This window comes from Phasianus colchicus, chromosome 3 (genome assembly GCF_987193195.1).
Source record: "Phasianus colchicus chromosome 3, bPhaCol1.hap1.1, whole genome shotgun sequence".
NCBI lineage: Eukaryota > Metazoa > Chordata > Aves > Galliformes > Phasianidae > Phasianus > Phasianus colchicus.
Window position 1 is genome coordinate 52,097,323 of NC_143438.1, and position 18,769 is coordinate 52,116,091.

Consider the following 18,769-nt stretch of genomic DNA (forward strand, 5'->3'; position numbering starts at 1 on the left):
GCTCGTATAAAAACAAAAAATAACAATGCTATTACATTAAAGGTGATGTATAATATGTAATGTAAATAAAATGTAAAACAAGTATTACATTATGGAAAACACTGAAACACACATTCTCTTTTGCACAATAAACAAGAATTCTAAAATCTTAAAATATTTTGTTGGATGATGTGGAAATTTGTGATCATTTCACGAAAAGCTAATTGTTGAAATTGAAAGAGTGGGGTACACTACCTAGGAATTCAGTATTTTCCACTGGTCGCAGAATATTGAAATGCCAGTTCTCCCTCTTTAGAGGTAAAGGAAAATAACCTTGATTTTACTCGGTCACTTTCTGTCTAAGAGCTATTTTTAAGGAAAGCACTGTGTTAAGGAGATGTATTTGATTTTATTGTTTCCAATGGTGACATTTTAATAGTGATTGCTGAACCATATGGCCTCCGCTTCCTGCAAGTTACACAATGAAGGTCTTTTCTGAGTACAAGACATGAACATCCATCTGCTTCCAAATGATTTGGAGAGGCAGAGCAGAGCCTAAAGCATAATCAATGTAGTAAACAGTAAAACAGCAAAGCATGCAAGCAAACAACTACCAGCTACTTTCTTCAGGACCATGGTTCACACTGGAGCAAAACTAGATTCAGGAAGTCTTTTTGCTATTTGCCATACTATTCACACAAAAATAACTGCCTGAGCAGTCAGATGAGACAAGAAACTGCATGTTTTTCTTGTGACCCACATACCTTTTCTGTACTATCAGTTGAAAAGAAGTGATCACACTTTCAGTAGTAGTCATGATAGCTGATTAGTTAGTGCTGTGGAAGTGTAAATACTTCCTCAGCTTCATCAAAGCAAGTGTGTGAAGACCACTGATCATGCCTCACAGCAATGTGTATGAATATCATCCATTGCCATCTAAAACCTATACTGGGATTTCTGGAATCACCCATAAGCATATGCCATTAATCTGAACACAGACGTATGACCTAGAGATAAAGGCACTGCTTTCCTTTCCCTCCTTTGTCCTTTCTTTCTCCTTCCCAGGTAGAAGGACAGGGAAGACATTAACCCTGCTAGGAGTATCCACCCAATTAAATTTCCTCCTACATCTCCTCTAGCTTCATCACAGCAAAAGCTGGAGAAAGAGTGTGCCTCTCTGCCTGTATCTCACACACACAAGGCTTGCAGGTGCAAGAAGATGGCCAAAGTCATACGTAGGCTTGGAGGAAGAGAGATCCTCAAATGATGATAGAAATAGAGAAAGATGGGAAGCCGTACCAAATAGCCTAAGTGAACATTTTATTGCTAATTACAACAAGTAACAAGTAAGAGTACATGAAGTAAGAAGCTTAAAAAGCATTGTTCTGAGATATGTCTGATGCTTGCCAGTGGAGATTAGGGAAGAACCAATTTGCTAAAATGCCTTTTAAACTACAGCTGAAAACCCCAAAGGTGTCTTCTTCAGGCTGCTGCCCAGAGTTAATGCTCTTGTAAGGCAGGGCATACCAGTGTCATTGCAGTCGATTGGCTTTAGTGCCACTCCCGACACACAGCCCTCTTCACACCCATCATCTTCATCAGTTCCTACCTTCAGAAATCTCTCATCTGCCCATCCTACTCAGCAGTTTCTCTTTGGCAAGAATCGAAAATAGAAATGAAAGAAAAACTAAATGGGAGCACTATACTCCAGGGGGTTGTTTGCCTTTAGGTATGTTAAGCAGTAAGGCTGGAAAAATATAACACTGCTCAGGGTTTAGACATTGAGGACATTTTAGTACAATACATTTAAATTAAGCTGGGGAGTTTACTTGTACAAGTTCAGGGATTCATTCCTGGTTTGTGTGGAGCTGATCACAGGCTTGGTGTATAGATACTGTCTGCCCAGGCCTACATCTGCTCTTCCACTTGCTTATCTTAAGTCAAACCTTTGGAAAGTGATACCTAAATTTTCACTACCTAAAGAAGATTCATCTTTCCATTATGTAAGTGCATGGGTTCATGCTTTAGATTGCCAGGCCTATATTTTCTTTTTTGTGACTAATGAATGTAGATGCTTAAAATTATATTATTTCTTTTGAAGAGATACTGTGATGTTGTTACCCAATACATTTTTCTGATTAGTAGCTGCTTTTTAGCAGCACTAAGCTGGTTAGGCTTGACACGATTGATAGTCATGCCACTTACTTAGATGCCAGAATATGATTTTAACAGCCTATTACTTGATCCTGCCTGACCAATCTTTTTGCTTTTTGTGATAGTTTAACTGTATCAGTGGAGAAGGGAGATCCACTGATGTCATCTATCTGGACTTCAGTAAGGCCTCTGATATGGTCCACCATCCTTCTCTCCAAATGGGAAAGATATGAATTTGACAAGTGAACTGTTCAATGGATGAGAAACTGGCTATGAGATCATACTCAAAGAGTGGCAGTCAATCTCTCAATGTCTGGATGGAGATGTGTGAAGAGCGGTGTCCTTCAGGGGTCACTTGGACCAGAGCTCTTTAACATTGTCAGTGACATCAACAGTGGGATTGAGTATACCCTCAACAAGTTTGTGGATGGCACCAAGCAATGTGGCGTGGTCAACATGCTTGAGAAACAAGATGCCATTCAGAAAGACATAGACAGACTTGAGCAGCAGGCCCAGGTGAAAATCATGAGGTAATAAAATCAAAGTGCAAAGTCTTGCACATGGGTCATAGCAGCCCCCACAGTCAATACCAGCTGGGGGACAAAAGGATTGAGAACAGCCCTGCTGAAAAGGACTTGGGGGTTCCTTGTGAATGGAAAGCTGGACATAAGCCAGTAGTGTGCTCTCACAGCCCAGAAAGACAACGCTATCCTGGGCTGCATCAAAAGGAGCACGGTCAGCAGGGCAAGGGAGATGATCCTGCTCCTCTGCACTGGTGAGACATCACCTGGAGTACTGCATCTATACCTGGAGTCCTCAGTACAAGAGAGATGTGGACTTGTTAGAGCACGTCCAGAGAAGGACCACACAAATGATCCAAGGGATGGAACACCTCCCCTACAGGACATGCTGAGTGAGCTGGGGCTGTTCAGCTTGGAGAAGAGAAAATTGTAGGGAGACCTATAACAGCCTTTCAGTATCTAATGAGGAACTGTAAGAAGGAAGGAGACAGACTCTTTAGCAGGGTCTGTTGTGACAGGACAAGGGTAAATGGTTTCAAAGTAAAAGAGATGAGACTTAGATTCGGTGTAAGAACAAAGTTTTTTGTAATAATGGTGGTGCCGTACTGGAACGTGTTGTCCAGAGTGGTGGTGAATGCTCCACTCACTTGGGACACTCAAGGTCAGGTGGATGGGGTTCTGAGCAACCTGATCTAGCTGTAAGTGTTCGTGTTCATTGCAGGGTTGAACTAGACAGCCTTTAAAGGTCCCTTCCAAATCAAAAGATTCTATGATCCAGATATGACTAATTACCTTCATATAATACTGTGATTCAAAAAACTGAAATTTCATTGAATAGGTAAGAATTATAAAACTGTTGCTATTTAGCATAAGTAATAGACCTTTTTATTCAGTGAGCTATAATGACTGCAAGATGCCTGGAATCAATATTTTATATCACATTTTATAACTAAGCTAAAGGCCTTTGGAAAGTACTGTACTCTCTCTGAGGACAGCAAAAGGACAGTGTTCCTGAGACAGCTTTCTCTCTCTGCTGTGTTTCTCTGTACATACCATGCACATAGACATGTATACCTATGGATACATGGACATAATACTGCCTGAATAATTATGGTTTACAGAATTCATATGGTTAAATAGACAATATATTCAGAAACTGTGCTATTATATTGACCTATATAAATAGTTTGTGCATCCTCAATTCAGAGAGCAGAAAGGAAAGCGTTATTAGAAGTGTAGTTTTGACTGGTTTCAAATATTGGCTTGAAACTACTACTATTCTAGTGAATTTCTTTCCTGGCTTCTGATGGATGTTTTAGCTGACATTAATCTCTTCAATTGCTTTTGTAGCCACCTACGCTTACATCACAGGTAGCGCAACAACCAAATTCTCAATATCTTTCAATGAAGTAAGATATTTTTCCTTCATGTAATATTTCCATTTCTTTTTATTATTTTTTTTCATTCATTTTAAGGGGAAAGACTGATTGCTTTCCAGTGTTTCTGAAGTCAAACATTTAGCACTGTTCCATTTACTCCTGAATCTCTGCATAACTAGTGTGAGTTTGGTTCTTTGTTTCCAATTCAACATCAAAACAAAAACTTGTGGTGGACTATGTGCAAAAGCTTCGAACTGCTGAAGAGACATTGGTACAACACAGGAAAGTACACTGGCTTCACCAAGAAAGTCAGTCAAGTTATCAGCTGAAATAAATTTATAAACTGACCATCCAGATAAAATGGTTAAGCCGATCTACTGGATTAGCGAGAAGGAAGTTAATTATACATTACGAATGATGCTTCAACTGTTGCAACTGTATTTAAAAAAAAAAAAAAAAAAGTGGTAATAAAAACTATTTATTTTGCACTCATATAACCTCTACCCACTGCCTGAATTGAACATGTTTCTACTGTCTTATCAGAACTTTTTTATAAATTTGTTTTCTTTATTTAGTGAGCTAGTAGAAAACTGATAGATAACAGACAGTTAGATTTGTTCTTACAATGCAAAATAATGCCAAGCAGTGAAGCAGCACACAGGTCCTGCTGCTGACATGTCCAACCTTCTTGTACCAAGAACACTTCCACGCTCCACTCAGCAGATAATGCCTCTCTTCTGTGCACAGTTTATCTCTCAGGCTGCTTGTCCTCATACCCAAACAACTCTCCAAAATCACTGTCAGAAGGGCAAGCTAGTGAAGATACTCATTCATGAAGACTTCGCTGATCCAATCAGGAATACAAAATATCAATCATTCTTTAAGATGAACCATAAGTCTTCAGCACTATTATTATTATTTGCGATATGAGAAAAAAAAAACACTGTGCAGAAATTTCTGTACATCTCCTTTGTTTTGTTTGGCATTCAAGTAAAAATTAGGCTAAGTTTTCACTCATGGCAGATTGTTGTTGCAACAAAGCTGAGAAAGGTTTGAAACACAAGTCTTACAGGGAGCAGTTGATGGAACCAGGATTGTACAGCCTGGAGAATGCTGAGGGGAGACATTATCACTCTCATCAACTCTCCGAAAGGAGGTTGTAGTGAGGTGGTGGTTAACCTCTTCTCTCTGGTAACAGTGATAGAAAAAGAGGTAATCGTCTCAAGTGGTGCCAGTGGACGTTCAGTTTGGATATTGGGAAAAATTTGTTCCCAGAGTGGTGAGGCAGTGGCACAGGCTGCCCAGGAAGGTGATAGAGTCACCATCCCTGGAGGTGTTCAAGAAACACGGAAATGTGGCACTGAGGAACATGATTAGTGGACATGGTGTGGATGAGTTGATGGTTGGACTAGGTGATAACAATGGTCTTTCCAATCTTAATGATTCAGTGATTCTATGATTCTATGAACTCTGTGCTTTGTGTGCGCTGTGACGTAGAGGAAAACCAGCTTTACATAGATAGCACGACAGAGGGGCAAGTATGGCACATGAATCTTGGAGAGTCTTTTGCTGTGCAGCCTAGGCTCAGGAGCTGGGAAGAGTTCCTGTGCTCATCATAGCAGAGAACTGCCAAGAGCATTAACAGTGACTTCAGTGGCGGCTACCCATCATTCAGAATGAGTCATGGTAACTATATGCAGGCAACACCATCCTGCAGCTAACCCTAGATGCTACTGCAAGCCCTAGAGTCATTGAATTTGACTTCACCAGAAGATAAAATTCACTGGTAATAATATACATATATTTAACAGAATATAAATGAGTAAATAACTTCAAAAAATAATATATGAATCAAAGGAAAATTGTTCTCCAGAACTGGGAGAATAAAAGTAAGACAGCCAGGAAACCCTAATGGCTTGAAAAAGTAGGAGACCACTGTTTCCCAGGGCACCTATGAATTTAAATGTTTTTCTGTTACTGGCCACTCCGAAGGTTTGACAGAGAAGGCAGACATCATGTCCAGAGTTGGCAATTTCATGATGGCACTGCTCTAATCAGTCTCAATTCCACACACTTGTATGTATGTGTGTAACAAAAGATAGACCTGTACATTATATGCATTGCAGAACATCTGTGTGCCTTATGTTTCAAGCAGTTCCCAGAAGCTACAGCTCCATAAATTTAAAATAAAATATATTAGAGGTGAGTGCATTGCCATATGCCACTTGTCACATATCCTAAAATGCAACAGGTGAGATTCTTCCTGTCCCTGCTTTGCTTGTTACAGAAAAATCACTTTTTCTTTTCATGCCTCAGGTTCCTCATATTAAAATAGGCCTAATCATGTTGACTTCCTCATCCAATGCTTTGAAAGAGCTAATGGTACTTCTTATTTGCATTTTCTTGGGCATATGAATGTACTACAGAAACTCCGTTCTTTTACCTTCCATGTAGGTCTGAATATAGCATTGATAAAATAATTTAAATGTATGTTCCTGGTTCCCAGAAAACAGACAATTTAGGAAAGTCCTACACTAGCTTGTTGTTTTGGAATAGAGGTCTATATTGACGTAGGAATGGCAGATCTTCCAGGTAACTTCTGGAGAAACATACAACCTTCAATCAAGAAAATAATGCTATAGTAGAAAAGTTTAATTGTTTAGATTGTTGTTGAAGGCGGGCTGGGGGGGGTTGTTGTTTGTCATAGGGTTTTGTTTATACTTCCCACATGGGAGACTTTCACTCAAGGCTATGTCTGAGAACTATTTCAAACTTCATTTTTAGGGTGTGTTTTTGTGGTTATCTCACATAGATCCAAGCTCTTGCTGTAGCCTGAAGGGGTTGTCCTACCCATCCTCTGCCCCTGGTTTTGCAGCATTACCTCTTTCTCCCTCCTATCATCTGCTCTGAGGTTTATTACCTTTAAAAACTGCATGTTTTAAGCCATATAGGAAATCTGAAAATTAAGTGCTGCCTGTCAGACAAGGGAATATATGTATGTTCTTTACAGAGGTGGATAATGCAAAATTGTATTAATATGTATATTAATACCTATATTTAGTTCAGACAGAAAAAAAAATATGAAAATATTTAACAAATTACCTGCATGAAAGTTCCGTGAAAAAAATCAGACGGAATCAAAGCAAAGTAATATATATATATCTATATATAATTGAAAAATAAATACTAATAAAGAAGAAAGTATTTACAGGATGTGATGAATACTATGCAACTGAAGAACAAAAAGAAATAAATCAATATTATTATAGTTAACAAAAGCAAAATTTTTTAATTTAAAAATTTAGTTATATATCCACATTAATCTGCTCTACATCAGTTTAATAAAGTCATCATTAATTTATGACTAAGTTAGTTCAGGGTTTAGCATCCAAATTGTACTACAATTGATTTTAAAGGTGCTTTTAATTCTTTTCATGTATTTTCCCTTTAATTTCTCCTCTTCAGTTAAGGTTATGATCCTCAGCCTTGAAACACTGAAAAATTAATGCCGAGAAAGTGAAAAAAAAAAAACCAAAACCAACAAGAACATAGGTTGAGACTCGTCAGTGTCTGCTGGCATTATCTGGAGATAAGCAAACTGTTAAGCTTGGAGAAGAGAAGGCTCCGGGAAGACCTCATTGTGGCCTTCCAGTATGTGAAAGGAGCATATAAACAGGAGGGGGAATGACTGTTTACGAGGGTAGATAGTGATAGGACAAGGAGGAATGGTTTTAAACTAAGACAAGGGGAGGTTTAGGTTAGATATTAGGAGGAAGTTTTTCACACAGAGCGTGCTGACACGCTGGAACAGGTTGCCCAAGGAGTTTGTGGATGCCCCATCCCTGCATTCAAGGCCAGGCTGGATGTGGCTCTGGGCAGCCTGGTCTAGTGATTGGTGACTCTGCACACAGCAGGAGGTTGAAACTGATCGTTGTGGTCCTTTTCAACCCTGGACATTCTATGGTCCTGTGATATGAAATATTTTCGCTCCAAAGGAAAAACGCTATTGTCCCAGAGATGTAGTTTGCTTAAATGCTCTCTGAAAAGAAAATGTGGGAAGTTCATTAGCTGGGCCACAATACTCAGCCTGCCACCATGTTTTTCTAAGTTCTAATGCTAAGCATTCCCACTTGGTAACCTCGTCACTTGTCTTCAAGGGAAGGAGCTACTGAGCAGCTCTCCTTGAGAAAGGCTTTATGTCAGTATCCACACCAAAGCAAGAGCAAAAGCAACAGATAGGTTGCCAGTAGGAATGTCTTACCTGCAATTCAGTTATCTCATCATCAGTGATTACCTCCTTCTTCATGTGTGACACAAGTATGCAAAAAAATTTCAAATAGCCTCTTCTTTTGTAGCTATATCACATTTTAAGGTAACACCGAATCTCCTGAACATGTTAACTTAATTTTCATTCATTTTGCAAAATGATATGTAAGTTGATCCATTTTGTTCAAGTAAGAGCACTAATATAAAGTCAACAATCACAAAAATTGTTAGAAATTTGATGACATGAATGTTTTAGTCACATTTTGCCACCTAGATGAGACAGAAACAGTTGTAACACTTAAACCATGTAAACATTAATAAAATGAATGTGGAAAGGCAGAGGTTCACAGTAGAACTGCATTACTGTTATTTCTGCTTTCAAGATATTTTACACTATTATTTTTTTTTAGCATCTTCCTCTCAGTGGACACCTTAAAGGTTCTATTCCTTTTTGCCCATGAGACCTGAACAGTTTACAGAAGAACTCTCTTACCATATTACTTTGATTGTTCTCAGAATATCAAACTACAAATAATATTAACATTTTACCAGAATAAATAAAAACATCTACCTTTTCTGTGATTTATTATTACTTCATCATGCTCTCCTTTGTAATTTCCTGTTCTTATTTTCTAGGTGAAGCTCATTTTTGTTCTTGCACGTTGGCACCATAGGAAATATTAAAAAAAAAAAAAAAATGGCTCTACAGTGAAGTATGAAAATAACTTGGGAGTACTGGTGGATGGGAAGCTGGACGTGAGCCAGTAGTGCCCACACAAGCCAGAAAGACAATACTGTCCTGGGCTGCATCAAAAGAAGCATGGTCAGCAGGGCAAGGGAGGTGATCCTGCTTCTCTACTCTACGCTGCTGAGACCTTATCTGGAGTGCTGCATCTGTATGTGGAGTCCTCAGTACAAGAGAGATGTGGACTTGTTAGAGCACGTCCAGAAGAGGGCCAGAAAAACAATGCAAGGAATGGAACACCTCCCCTACAGGACATGCTGAGTGAGCTGGGGCTGTTCAGCTTGGAGAAGAGAAAATTGTAGGGAGACCTATAACAGCCTTTCACTATCTGAAGAGGAACTGTAAGAAGGAAGGAGACAGTCTCTTTAGCAGGGTCTGTTGTGATAGGACAAGGGTAAATGGTTTCAAAGTAAAAGAGATGAGACTTAGATTCGGTGTAAGAATGAAGTTTTCTGTTATAAGGGTTGTGAGGTACTGGAATAGTGTCCTTGGAGACTATTCAAGGTCAGGCTGGACAAGGCTCTGAGCAACATGATGTAGCTGTAGATGTCCCTGTTCACTGCAGGGGAGTTGAACTGGCCTTTAAAGGTCCCTACCAACTCAAAAGGTTCTATGAGTCTATGATTGCAAATTTTTTTGTCATTTTTTTTTTCTTAAAATATATTTTTTAATTCTTAATGTGCAAATAAAGTTTTCTAAAGTTTGACCATTAAAAAAAAAAAATCTGTTTTGAAATGTCATATGGCATTTTTTTCCACTGAAAAATTGTTCCTATTTATCCCCTCTGATAAGTCCATGTGCACTATTCTTCATAGGAGGTATGTCACAGAGAGATACAGTGAAATAGCTGGTGGGTTTTCTTTTATTGTTTATTTTCAATTTTGCTGTAACCACTACTGTTGTTTGACACACTTTATTATTATCTGTACATCAAATTAATTTTTCTGGTAATGAAAAAAATTTCTGAGCAAAGATGAGTCTGTAAAAGAATATGCATATTTTACATTTGTAAGAAATAACTTATATTCAGTGATCAGAATTAAAATACAGAACTGGCAGGAGCATAAGGCTTCATCCCAGGAGATGCTGAGTACCCCTGGAGGTGCTGAGCTCAGTCCTAGGAGATGCCTCACACCTCAGTGGGCTCAAGGAACAAGAGCATGCTAGCTGTATTGCACTTTTGAAGGTGTACCCTCCTCACAAGTCTGCCAGCACAGTGAATATTCAGGGTTTTTTTCCCCAAGTGTGCCAGGAGGCAGTTGCAAAGCCTTCAGTGCAGCAAAAAGAGATCCATTGCTGAGCAGAGGTTTCTTCATCCTTCACTATTTGTTTGCATGCTATCCCAAATGAGGCCCGAAGTGAGCACATCCTCCCTTTGCTCTCCACCACCTATCACTTTGAGCAGCTCTCCAGATTCTCTGGCACAAGGAGTGTTTTTTTTTTTTCCTCCTCCATGTCAGCAAGAGCACAACCCATAGGAAAAGACAGGTATGGCATGCAAGTAATGAAAGCAGAAAGTGTCATTTCTCTGCCTCTGAATGTTTTTTTGGTCCAACGAGAAAAACACCTTTTTTCCCCAAGTTAATATGTTCATTTTTTTTAATCACAAAAAAAGTGCTTGGGGTTTTGCACCTCTGTGGAAATGTGCATGGAACTGACTTCTTGCCTGACAGTAAGCAAATGAACATGTGTTTTTAACTCAATCGCTTCTTAAAGTTTATATTCCCTACTGAAATATTCATGAAGCTCCTCTGTTGTACTCGATGCAAGGAGAAAACTGGCAAATGCATTCAAAGCAAAGATAAGTTACCATTTTAATGATTCCTTATGTTGTAATTTATAAATCACTCAGTATCTTCCTCGCAAAGCTTGCCTTCTGTTTTTAAAACGTACCCTTTTGTATCCAACAAAGGGTTTCAGTGCAATAAGCATTAAGGTGTGTCTCTTAGCTTTTACCTGCAAGCAATAATGATGTTGTCAAGCATTTCAGATGAGACCAGCCCAGGATTTTGGGGTGGGGAAAGACACTCTGTTATACAGCATCTTCAGTGCTTCCTTCAGAGGGAGGCAGAGACACCTTGAAAGGCTGAGTATAAGGACATCTACCGAGTGTCTTTTTACATAGACACCAGAGTGGGGGGGGGAGGGAAAAAGAACAGGCTTGCAACCATAACTCAGTTGGACTTGTATCCAAGAAGTCAGATGCAATGGATTGGCTCCCTCACCGAACAGCTGCTTTTCTTTTCCTCTTATTGGTAAGTCAAATTTTACAACAATATCTGGAAACTTCGTGCCGACCAAATCTTCCTCAGCAGCCCATTATATTTCACAGTTTAAACTAGTAACCCCCCATACCCCACCCCAGAAAATCTTGTGAATTTGGCGTAAGTCTCATTTTAAACTGCATTTCTAAAGGTTCTATACAAGTAATTTAGGTTTTCATTAAAAGCTCACAGATGTTTCTTTTGGTTACGATTTCAGTCTTTTGATGCTTAGTATGTAAGTTTCCATGTTTAATGCTTGACTTTTCAGGATAATGTTGTTATGGGTACTATTTAAGGAGTCCCATTTTAAAATAAAAATCTTATCATTTAAAAAAGAAATTCTGATAACCTGACTGGCTATTATTTTGTTTCATGCCTTTATTTTTTGTTAATTGTGAGAAGGTGAAGAGCAAATGTATTTTTCTAAACTGGATGGTTTCAGAACTGGATGAATCTTATGGTTATAATCAAGAGAAAAGGATGAAATGTAGTGAAAATGATATCCAAGCAAAAATCAAGACTTTGCCCATTATTTCACACTACAAAGAACTCCTACCTTGCAGTGTGTGTGTGTCGGAGCAGCCATGTGCCGAGCAAGTGAATGCATGATGAAAGTGTCACTGCTTGGGTTTGTTTTTCTTACTGTAGAAGGAAAGCTGTGGCTATGGTGAAACGAAATACTTGTACAATGTGTTCATCAAGACACAGAACTTAGAGAGAAATGACTTAAAGGAATTACGGTGGCCCTTTTACTATTGCATTGTGTTTTTTTCTTTTTTGCATGGACTTTTTCACTCATCTGTGCTGCTCATTTAAATTTAGGTAGAGCTTTAGGGCCCTCAGACTGAAAAGGATAGAATTTATTGTACAGTTATGTTTTCTAGTTGCTTTTGATTTACAGAATGTATTAGTTTGTTAATTCCGTGTCACTGCCACCTCTGGGGCTGTGGTGGATAGGAAAAAAGGGGTATGTTTTTGTAGCATACAAAATCCTGAGACTTGCTTAGAGAAGGTAATCGATGGGTTGTATCTTGCAGGCATCAGTAAAGTAGAACTAACTCACACAAGGCAGCTGCCAGGAAAACAATGACTAAACTTGGCAAAAGCACGCTATGGTTCAGATGAGTTTCTACTTGTATAATGAAGCAAGCAGGTCTCTGAGATTGGCATGTTGCAGATCGTGTTAAAAGTGCCAGATTTTTATATAACATCAGTGAATATTCATTTTACTCAGTTACCTGATGTTACATACTCCAGATGGGTTACAGTTTAAAAAAGAAGTTCACTGCATTGCATTTAAATCTATCGATTCAGAAGAGCTTTTACTGTTTTATCTTCTCTCTTCAACCTTGAGAATTTTCATTCTTTCAGTATATTGTTATGATTGTGACTGATTTGAGATGTGTCAAAAAAAAGGAGGTACCAAGAAAACTGACGCTATGTTTTGATGAGTATCAAGTATTCAAACTCCAGGAAATGATTGTTACTCTTGTTGTGCGCTTCCCTGCACAGCAATGGTCCTGCTGGCATGTATAGCACAATAGTATCTTTCAGTGCTGCAAAAGAAAGTGATGGACAAAGAGATTAAGTATATTATGTAAATTATTTTAGTGCAAGACTGAAAAGCAGTCTTGGCTTTTGGCTTGATTAATTTTTCATGAAAATTACCTGTCTTAGTTTATGTCTGCTTAGTATATGGTTAGTAACATGTATCAGATAAAAAGTCTGTGGAGTTATACATATTTTAGCATGCTAGTGCACTTTCAAAAAAAGAAAAGTTACCAGCTCTGAAACTAATAATTCACCATATGCATTTCACCATTGGTGGGACTGATTCTGCAACCCCTGCTCACATGACTTCAAAGGCATTATTCTCATGAGTAAGGGAGTTCTGTTTGTGGTACTTGCGCCGACACGTTTTATGGAAATAACCTGTTTGATCAGGTATGACTCTTCTCCTGCCAGCCATCATGTGACAGCTAATAATTTTAAATTCACCACATCTCTCATATGCACTTTTGTCTGGCTATATTTTCCCATGTCTTATCTATGCTTTATTTTCCTGTTGTAAGGCTCTAGTTGCACCTTCTACTCATAAACCAGGTTGTACTTAAAAATATTAAGGGGCCCAATCTTCTCCACTATGATACTTGCATACCAAACATCTACCAGGGTGTAGCCAGGAAACTGTAGGCTATTCAGAAAAAAAATTTAAAAATGTTGTAGAAATAGAAAATAAAGCAATTCTGCATCAGAAGTATCACCCAAGATGAGCTTTTTAAATCTGCAGTTACATTCCTGAGTAAAAATGGTTCCTAAATGGCATTCAGAGCTAGAGTGCTAGCTTAGAGACTCTAATGTGTCTTATCGTGCTGGGACATATTAGAATTCTGGCTTTATTGATAAAATTTATTGAGGAGAACATGACTAGAGAATATCTAACTTGAAAAAACAAAATTTGAATGATAATGGCTTACAATGTCCATCAAAAACATTTTTTCTATTCATTTTTTAATGATTGGGCTCAGTTTCCCTTCACATGCTAGGGCAGGAAGAAACACAAACAGCTAACTTTTGCAGAAGACAAACTGGCAGAAAAATCATCCCCCAAAATTTCCCCTTAAACCTGAAAGCACAATCATTACTGACCTGCAAAAATGAAAAATGCGGATTTAAAAGTTATCAAATGGCTTATTTTTAAAATAAGATTGAGTCTCATATTTCAGGTTTGCTTGTCATTATTTTACATGCATTGGTACATCTTTTTCTTAAAGAAGTGCATAACGCATGGTGGGAAGGGTTCATATTTCAACCCTTTGCTGGTCAAAGCTTTGGCTGAGTAAGACGTAAAAGTCTCAAAACGCTGACACAACCAGAGCTACCATGGCACCCTGATGAGTCATATAATGTATGTGTGTTCTCAGCACTCCTCCCATCACAGCCAGTAACAATACCGCCGTTGACTTCAAAGAGTGAGAAGGAGATCCTATATGAATAATGCTGGGAAGATGTTAAAGGCATGTTCAGTCATTTAGATATGAGTAGGTGGAGGAGGGAGGATTCCGTAAGTGCGTATAATACATAATATTGCTTGGCAGTCAATTAATGATTAGTTAATTTGTGTTTGTAAATTGCTTTGAAGGTGCAAAGAACCATGCACATCCTATGGGCCTAATTCTGTTCCCAGTTACATCAGAATAAACCTAGAATAACTCCAGTGTGCTTCTAAAGCATCATCTTCTGTAGAGTTCATCATAATAAAATACAGGTTTTCAGACAGACTACCGTGAGAATGACTGTCACAATAAATATGTCTTCTGTTTGCACTTCTCCCAACCCACACCAGAAACAGCTTGTGCAACTAGCCTCAAGTTTCTCTGCATTTTTCAGGGACAGCACATCTTAATGTCATCCTGGTCAGCTTGCCTGCCCCAAGGTCCTCAATATACATCCCACATATTTCAGCGTCTCCTCTTGTAAACTGTCATTAATCACTGAATCTATGGGAAGTACAGCACGCAGACAATCAGATACTAGTTTAAAAGGGAAATTTGTTCACTGCTTAGAAGTGTAACAAACTATCTTGCAGACAGATGTCAAAATGTACTTCTTCACTGGAAATTGCACTGGAAAAAAAGAGTTTGCATCACACAGAGACGGTAAACATTGGCAGTTGGAATTGAGGGGAGCCTTCTAACTGCTAATGAATGGAAAAAATTAGAAAGGCAGGAAATTTTTCAGCCCTGGATCATGATGAATAGATGTCACTCCAGAACTATTTAAGTTTAGCTGGTGAACCAGACAACTTTATCTGATGTCTGTCTGCCCTCAGTCCCTTAGCAGTAATGGAAAGAGAGAGTTACTGAATGCAGACATTGGGTTCGTCAGATCAAGATTTTCAAGAAACATCACAAACTGTACTGAGAATTCTGGATTCAAAACCATCAAGATTTCTTAAATGATTTTTCTATTGGCAACATACAGTAGCAGGATTTCTGCCTTCGTCAGTAAGGGACAAAGCTGGAAACAGAGGGCCTTAATTTACAATTGCCAACATTACTGATGAATTAATTATTAGAGCTCCCATCATTGGTGCTCCAGTGGATGAAACTCATGTAAAAAGGATATTCTTCATTTCTTGGAAGCAGAACTCCATATAGGATAGAAGTAAGGGGTTTAATTAACATTATGTCCTTAAAAAAGATAATTCTTTATAGCTTTTCCTTTACAAAGACACCCAACACAGCTTTTCAGCTAAGCCTTTTAAGTACAAGAGTGACATGACTGAATGTGAGATATTAGTTTCACTGTTAAATAACAGAATATGCCATAGGTGCAGTCAGCAGACAAGATTCACTGGCATTGCATTTGAAGGTGTATACTCATAATTTTCTGGGTCAAGACAATTGCTTGCACGCCAGAAAGGATTTCAGCCTAAGGGTGGAGAGGATTTCACTGTACTTGCCAAAGCAAGCTCTGTTATGACAGTGTGATCAACTGATATGAAATGCTGAATCAGTGCAATTTCTGGTGGACTTTATCAATTAGCCTCTCTGGTGAAGGTGTAATCAGCACCTTCCACTCTCCCATGTTTCCCCAAGCCACAAAGGGGATTTAAAAAGTACAGGCTTTAGCTGCTACCAAGGTGAAAGCACCCCACAGCTTAAATGGAGTCTGATACTGCAGACTGCCTTCTCCAAGATGGGTAATGACTGCATATGAATGTCAACTGAAGATTTAAACAGTCAGGAAGATATTAAAAGCAATATGATGTGTTTAACACAGCATGAACATATCTATTTCCTTTTCAAAGACCTAAAATGACTGTAACAATTTTCCTGCAAAGTTATTTTCTTAGCAGTTTGTGTCAATATCTTGCTCAAAGATACAAACAAACAAAAATATCTTACTCCATGGGCAGTCTCATAAATATCAAGGTACTGTACACAATCAAGAGGCAAAGCCACATTACAAACTCTCTCCTTCACAGATTAATCTAATCTTACCCTATTGCATGTAAAATTGTTTTAACATGAATTAAGAGGAAAATAGTCTGTGTTTATCTTCCAGTTTTGAGAGAACAACCTTGCAATATACTTGAACTTAGGAAACTCCCATAACATGTGAAGTTATTAACAAAGAAAAGATCATCACAGATTATATCCATGCAACTCTGTCCTAAAATACACAAAACAGAATGTCAGTCAAAAAATAAAATAAATAACTAAACTTTATTGGGAAACTATACAAACTTGGAAACTTGGTAACTATAACCATTAGTCACATTTGGCAAGAAAAGGCAAACTGCACCAATTTTTTGAGTTACCTAGGTATTTTGTTTCTCCCAATGATGAATGAAGCAAGCATCCAGTCAGGCAAATCCATGATCTTCACCTTTCATGATCTGAAGAGAGCAGAGGTAGAAAAACCTAAACCTAAACTCTGAAGAAGTACATTGACTAAGTGAATTTCATTTTCACACTTTATTTAGAAAGAAGGTTAAGAAAGAATTCTGCTAATCAAGAAATTGATGATTCTCTATGATTTTAATTTTAAAATAATTTCATATTGCATCTGATCCTCTGAACTTTATTTACTCAAGCCTTTCGTTGTGTAGTTAGACTTCAAATCAAAGCCCACTGAACTCTGAAGCAGGGAAATCTACCTGCTGATTTCAGTTGGCTTTGCATTATACTTTAACCTCGAGAAAACTTTTTCTCCTTTTGTTTAAACTGTGTATCGAAAGTAAGTAAAAAAGTAAGAAAAAAAAAAAAAGAATAAATTATTTAGAATAAATCTTGCAGCCATTAATTTCTCTTTTTTTCAGCTGAGATGGTTACAATCTAAAAATCCACGTGAAAGTTGCATTTTGAGAATAGGTATAACTAAAATTTGCTATGGCACATCTCTTCACAGTGCCCTGGAAGACGGAAATAATTTTGAATGTATTAATTTTCAAGGAATTGAAGTGATGGATATAGAAAAAAATGAACGGTACAATAAAATTCACAGAAATACTTCAGCTGTGACCTAGATAGGTTATTGAAACAGACTTCAGAAAACATACTGCTACTGCCCTGCAATTCTGCAGTGCACAGTGGTTGGGTTTGAACTACTGCATTTTACCCTGCATTTTTTATGCTAATCTTTTTATCATTCTTGCAGGTACTCCTGGATTTCAGCACAGGATTTCATGTAGAGGTAATAAATATTTCTTCAGAAAATGATTTTTGATATAATGAGACATAATTAATTTAAGAATGACACAGAAGATTCTAAAAAAGGGCATTTCTGAGCTTGAAGGTTGAAAATATATTTAAATATTAAACAGCTGCAGGTAACAGCCTGCTCATCCTCTCAAAAGAATTTCTCCTACACAGGAATACTTGTAATGTACACATGCACAGTCTTAGAGTTTGGGACTCGTTAATGTATTAAAAACACATATTCTACAAAAATTTCTTGCTGTGGGATGCTTTAAATATCTGCATTAATTTAAAATACATTGAGGTTGCTGGTGATATGACACTGTAACTCTGTCAAAGGTAAAAGAATGGAATGGAAATGGAACGGCAAGATGGAAAACTTTCAGAAGACAAAAACGCGAATGGATAAAATTTGCTGCAGCCTGTAGAGAAGGAGAAGATAATTCTAAAAGGAATCCAATTGCCAGAGTAAGTAGAAAGCATAGCAGAGGTGTTCACTGACAAGGACGCTTTTTCTAAAGACATGCTAATAAAAGAGATTTAAAAGCACATTTGCTTAGAGTAGTCAAAGCAAGGAACGTAGAATAAAAGAAAGATGACTAAGAATTTCCAGCTCTGCTGAGACAGTCTCATAAGGCAAATGCACACAGCTGCTGAGGAGTGACCAAAAGCTTCCTAGAACACTGCAGTCAGTCTCCTTCCTGGAGAGCTTCAACCACAGTCTCCTTACTGTGCATTGTCTGTGTATTAGGTCAAGATATTCTTTCTGATTCTTAGAAACTCCTTGAGTGAGCACAAATTCAAGGATGGTGCCTGACTCATGTGGACAACAAAGCAAAGAACTTGGGTTCCACATTATAAGAAGGAGATAAAAATATTAGAGAGAGTCCAAACAAAGGCAACAAAGATGGTGAAGAGTCTGGAGGCCAAGACATATGGAAAGCAGCTGAGTTCTCTTGGTTTGCTCAGCGCACAGCAGAGGAGCTGAGGGGAGGCCTGATGGCGGCTGCAGCTCCTCACAGGGAGCAGAGGGCAGCGCTGAGCTCTGCTCTGTGTGACAGCAAAGGGGCCGAGGGAACCGCATGGAGCTGTGTCAGGGGAGGGCAGCTGGGGGTTAGGGACAGCTGCTGCACCACAGGGCGGTGGGCATGGAGTGGGCTGCCCAGGGCAGTGGGCATGGCCCTGAGTGCTGGAGTTCAAGGAGCGTTTGTACAATACTGATTTTAGTTGGTGTGTGGAGTCAGAAGTTGGAGTC

At 38.5% G+C, this 18,769-nt stretch overlaps 1 protein-coding gene across 1 annotated transcript in view; it reads left to right on the top strand.

Annotated features, from left to right (window-relative positions):
* Positions 1-2,442: 2,442 nt before the first annotated feature.
* LOC116242174 (desmoglein-4-like) overlaps positions 2,443-18,769 on the top strand; it is a 31,407-nt gene continuing 15,080 nt past the window's right edge. Inside the window, exons 1-3 of the mRNA XM_090138298.1 lie at positions 2,443-2,649; positions 17,474-17,509; positions 17,854-17,982. Coding sequence (XP_089994424.1) covers positions 2,443-2,649; positions 17,474-17,509; positions 17,854-17,982 — 372 coding nt within the window. The remainder of the gene's footprint in view (positions 2,650-17,473; positions 17,510-17,853; positions 17,983-18,769) is intronic.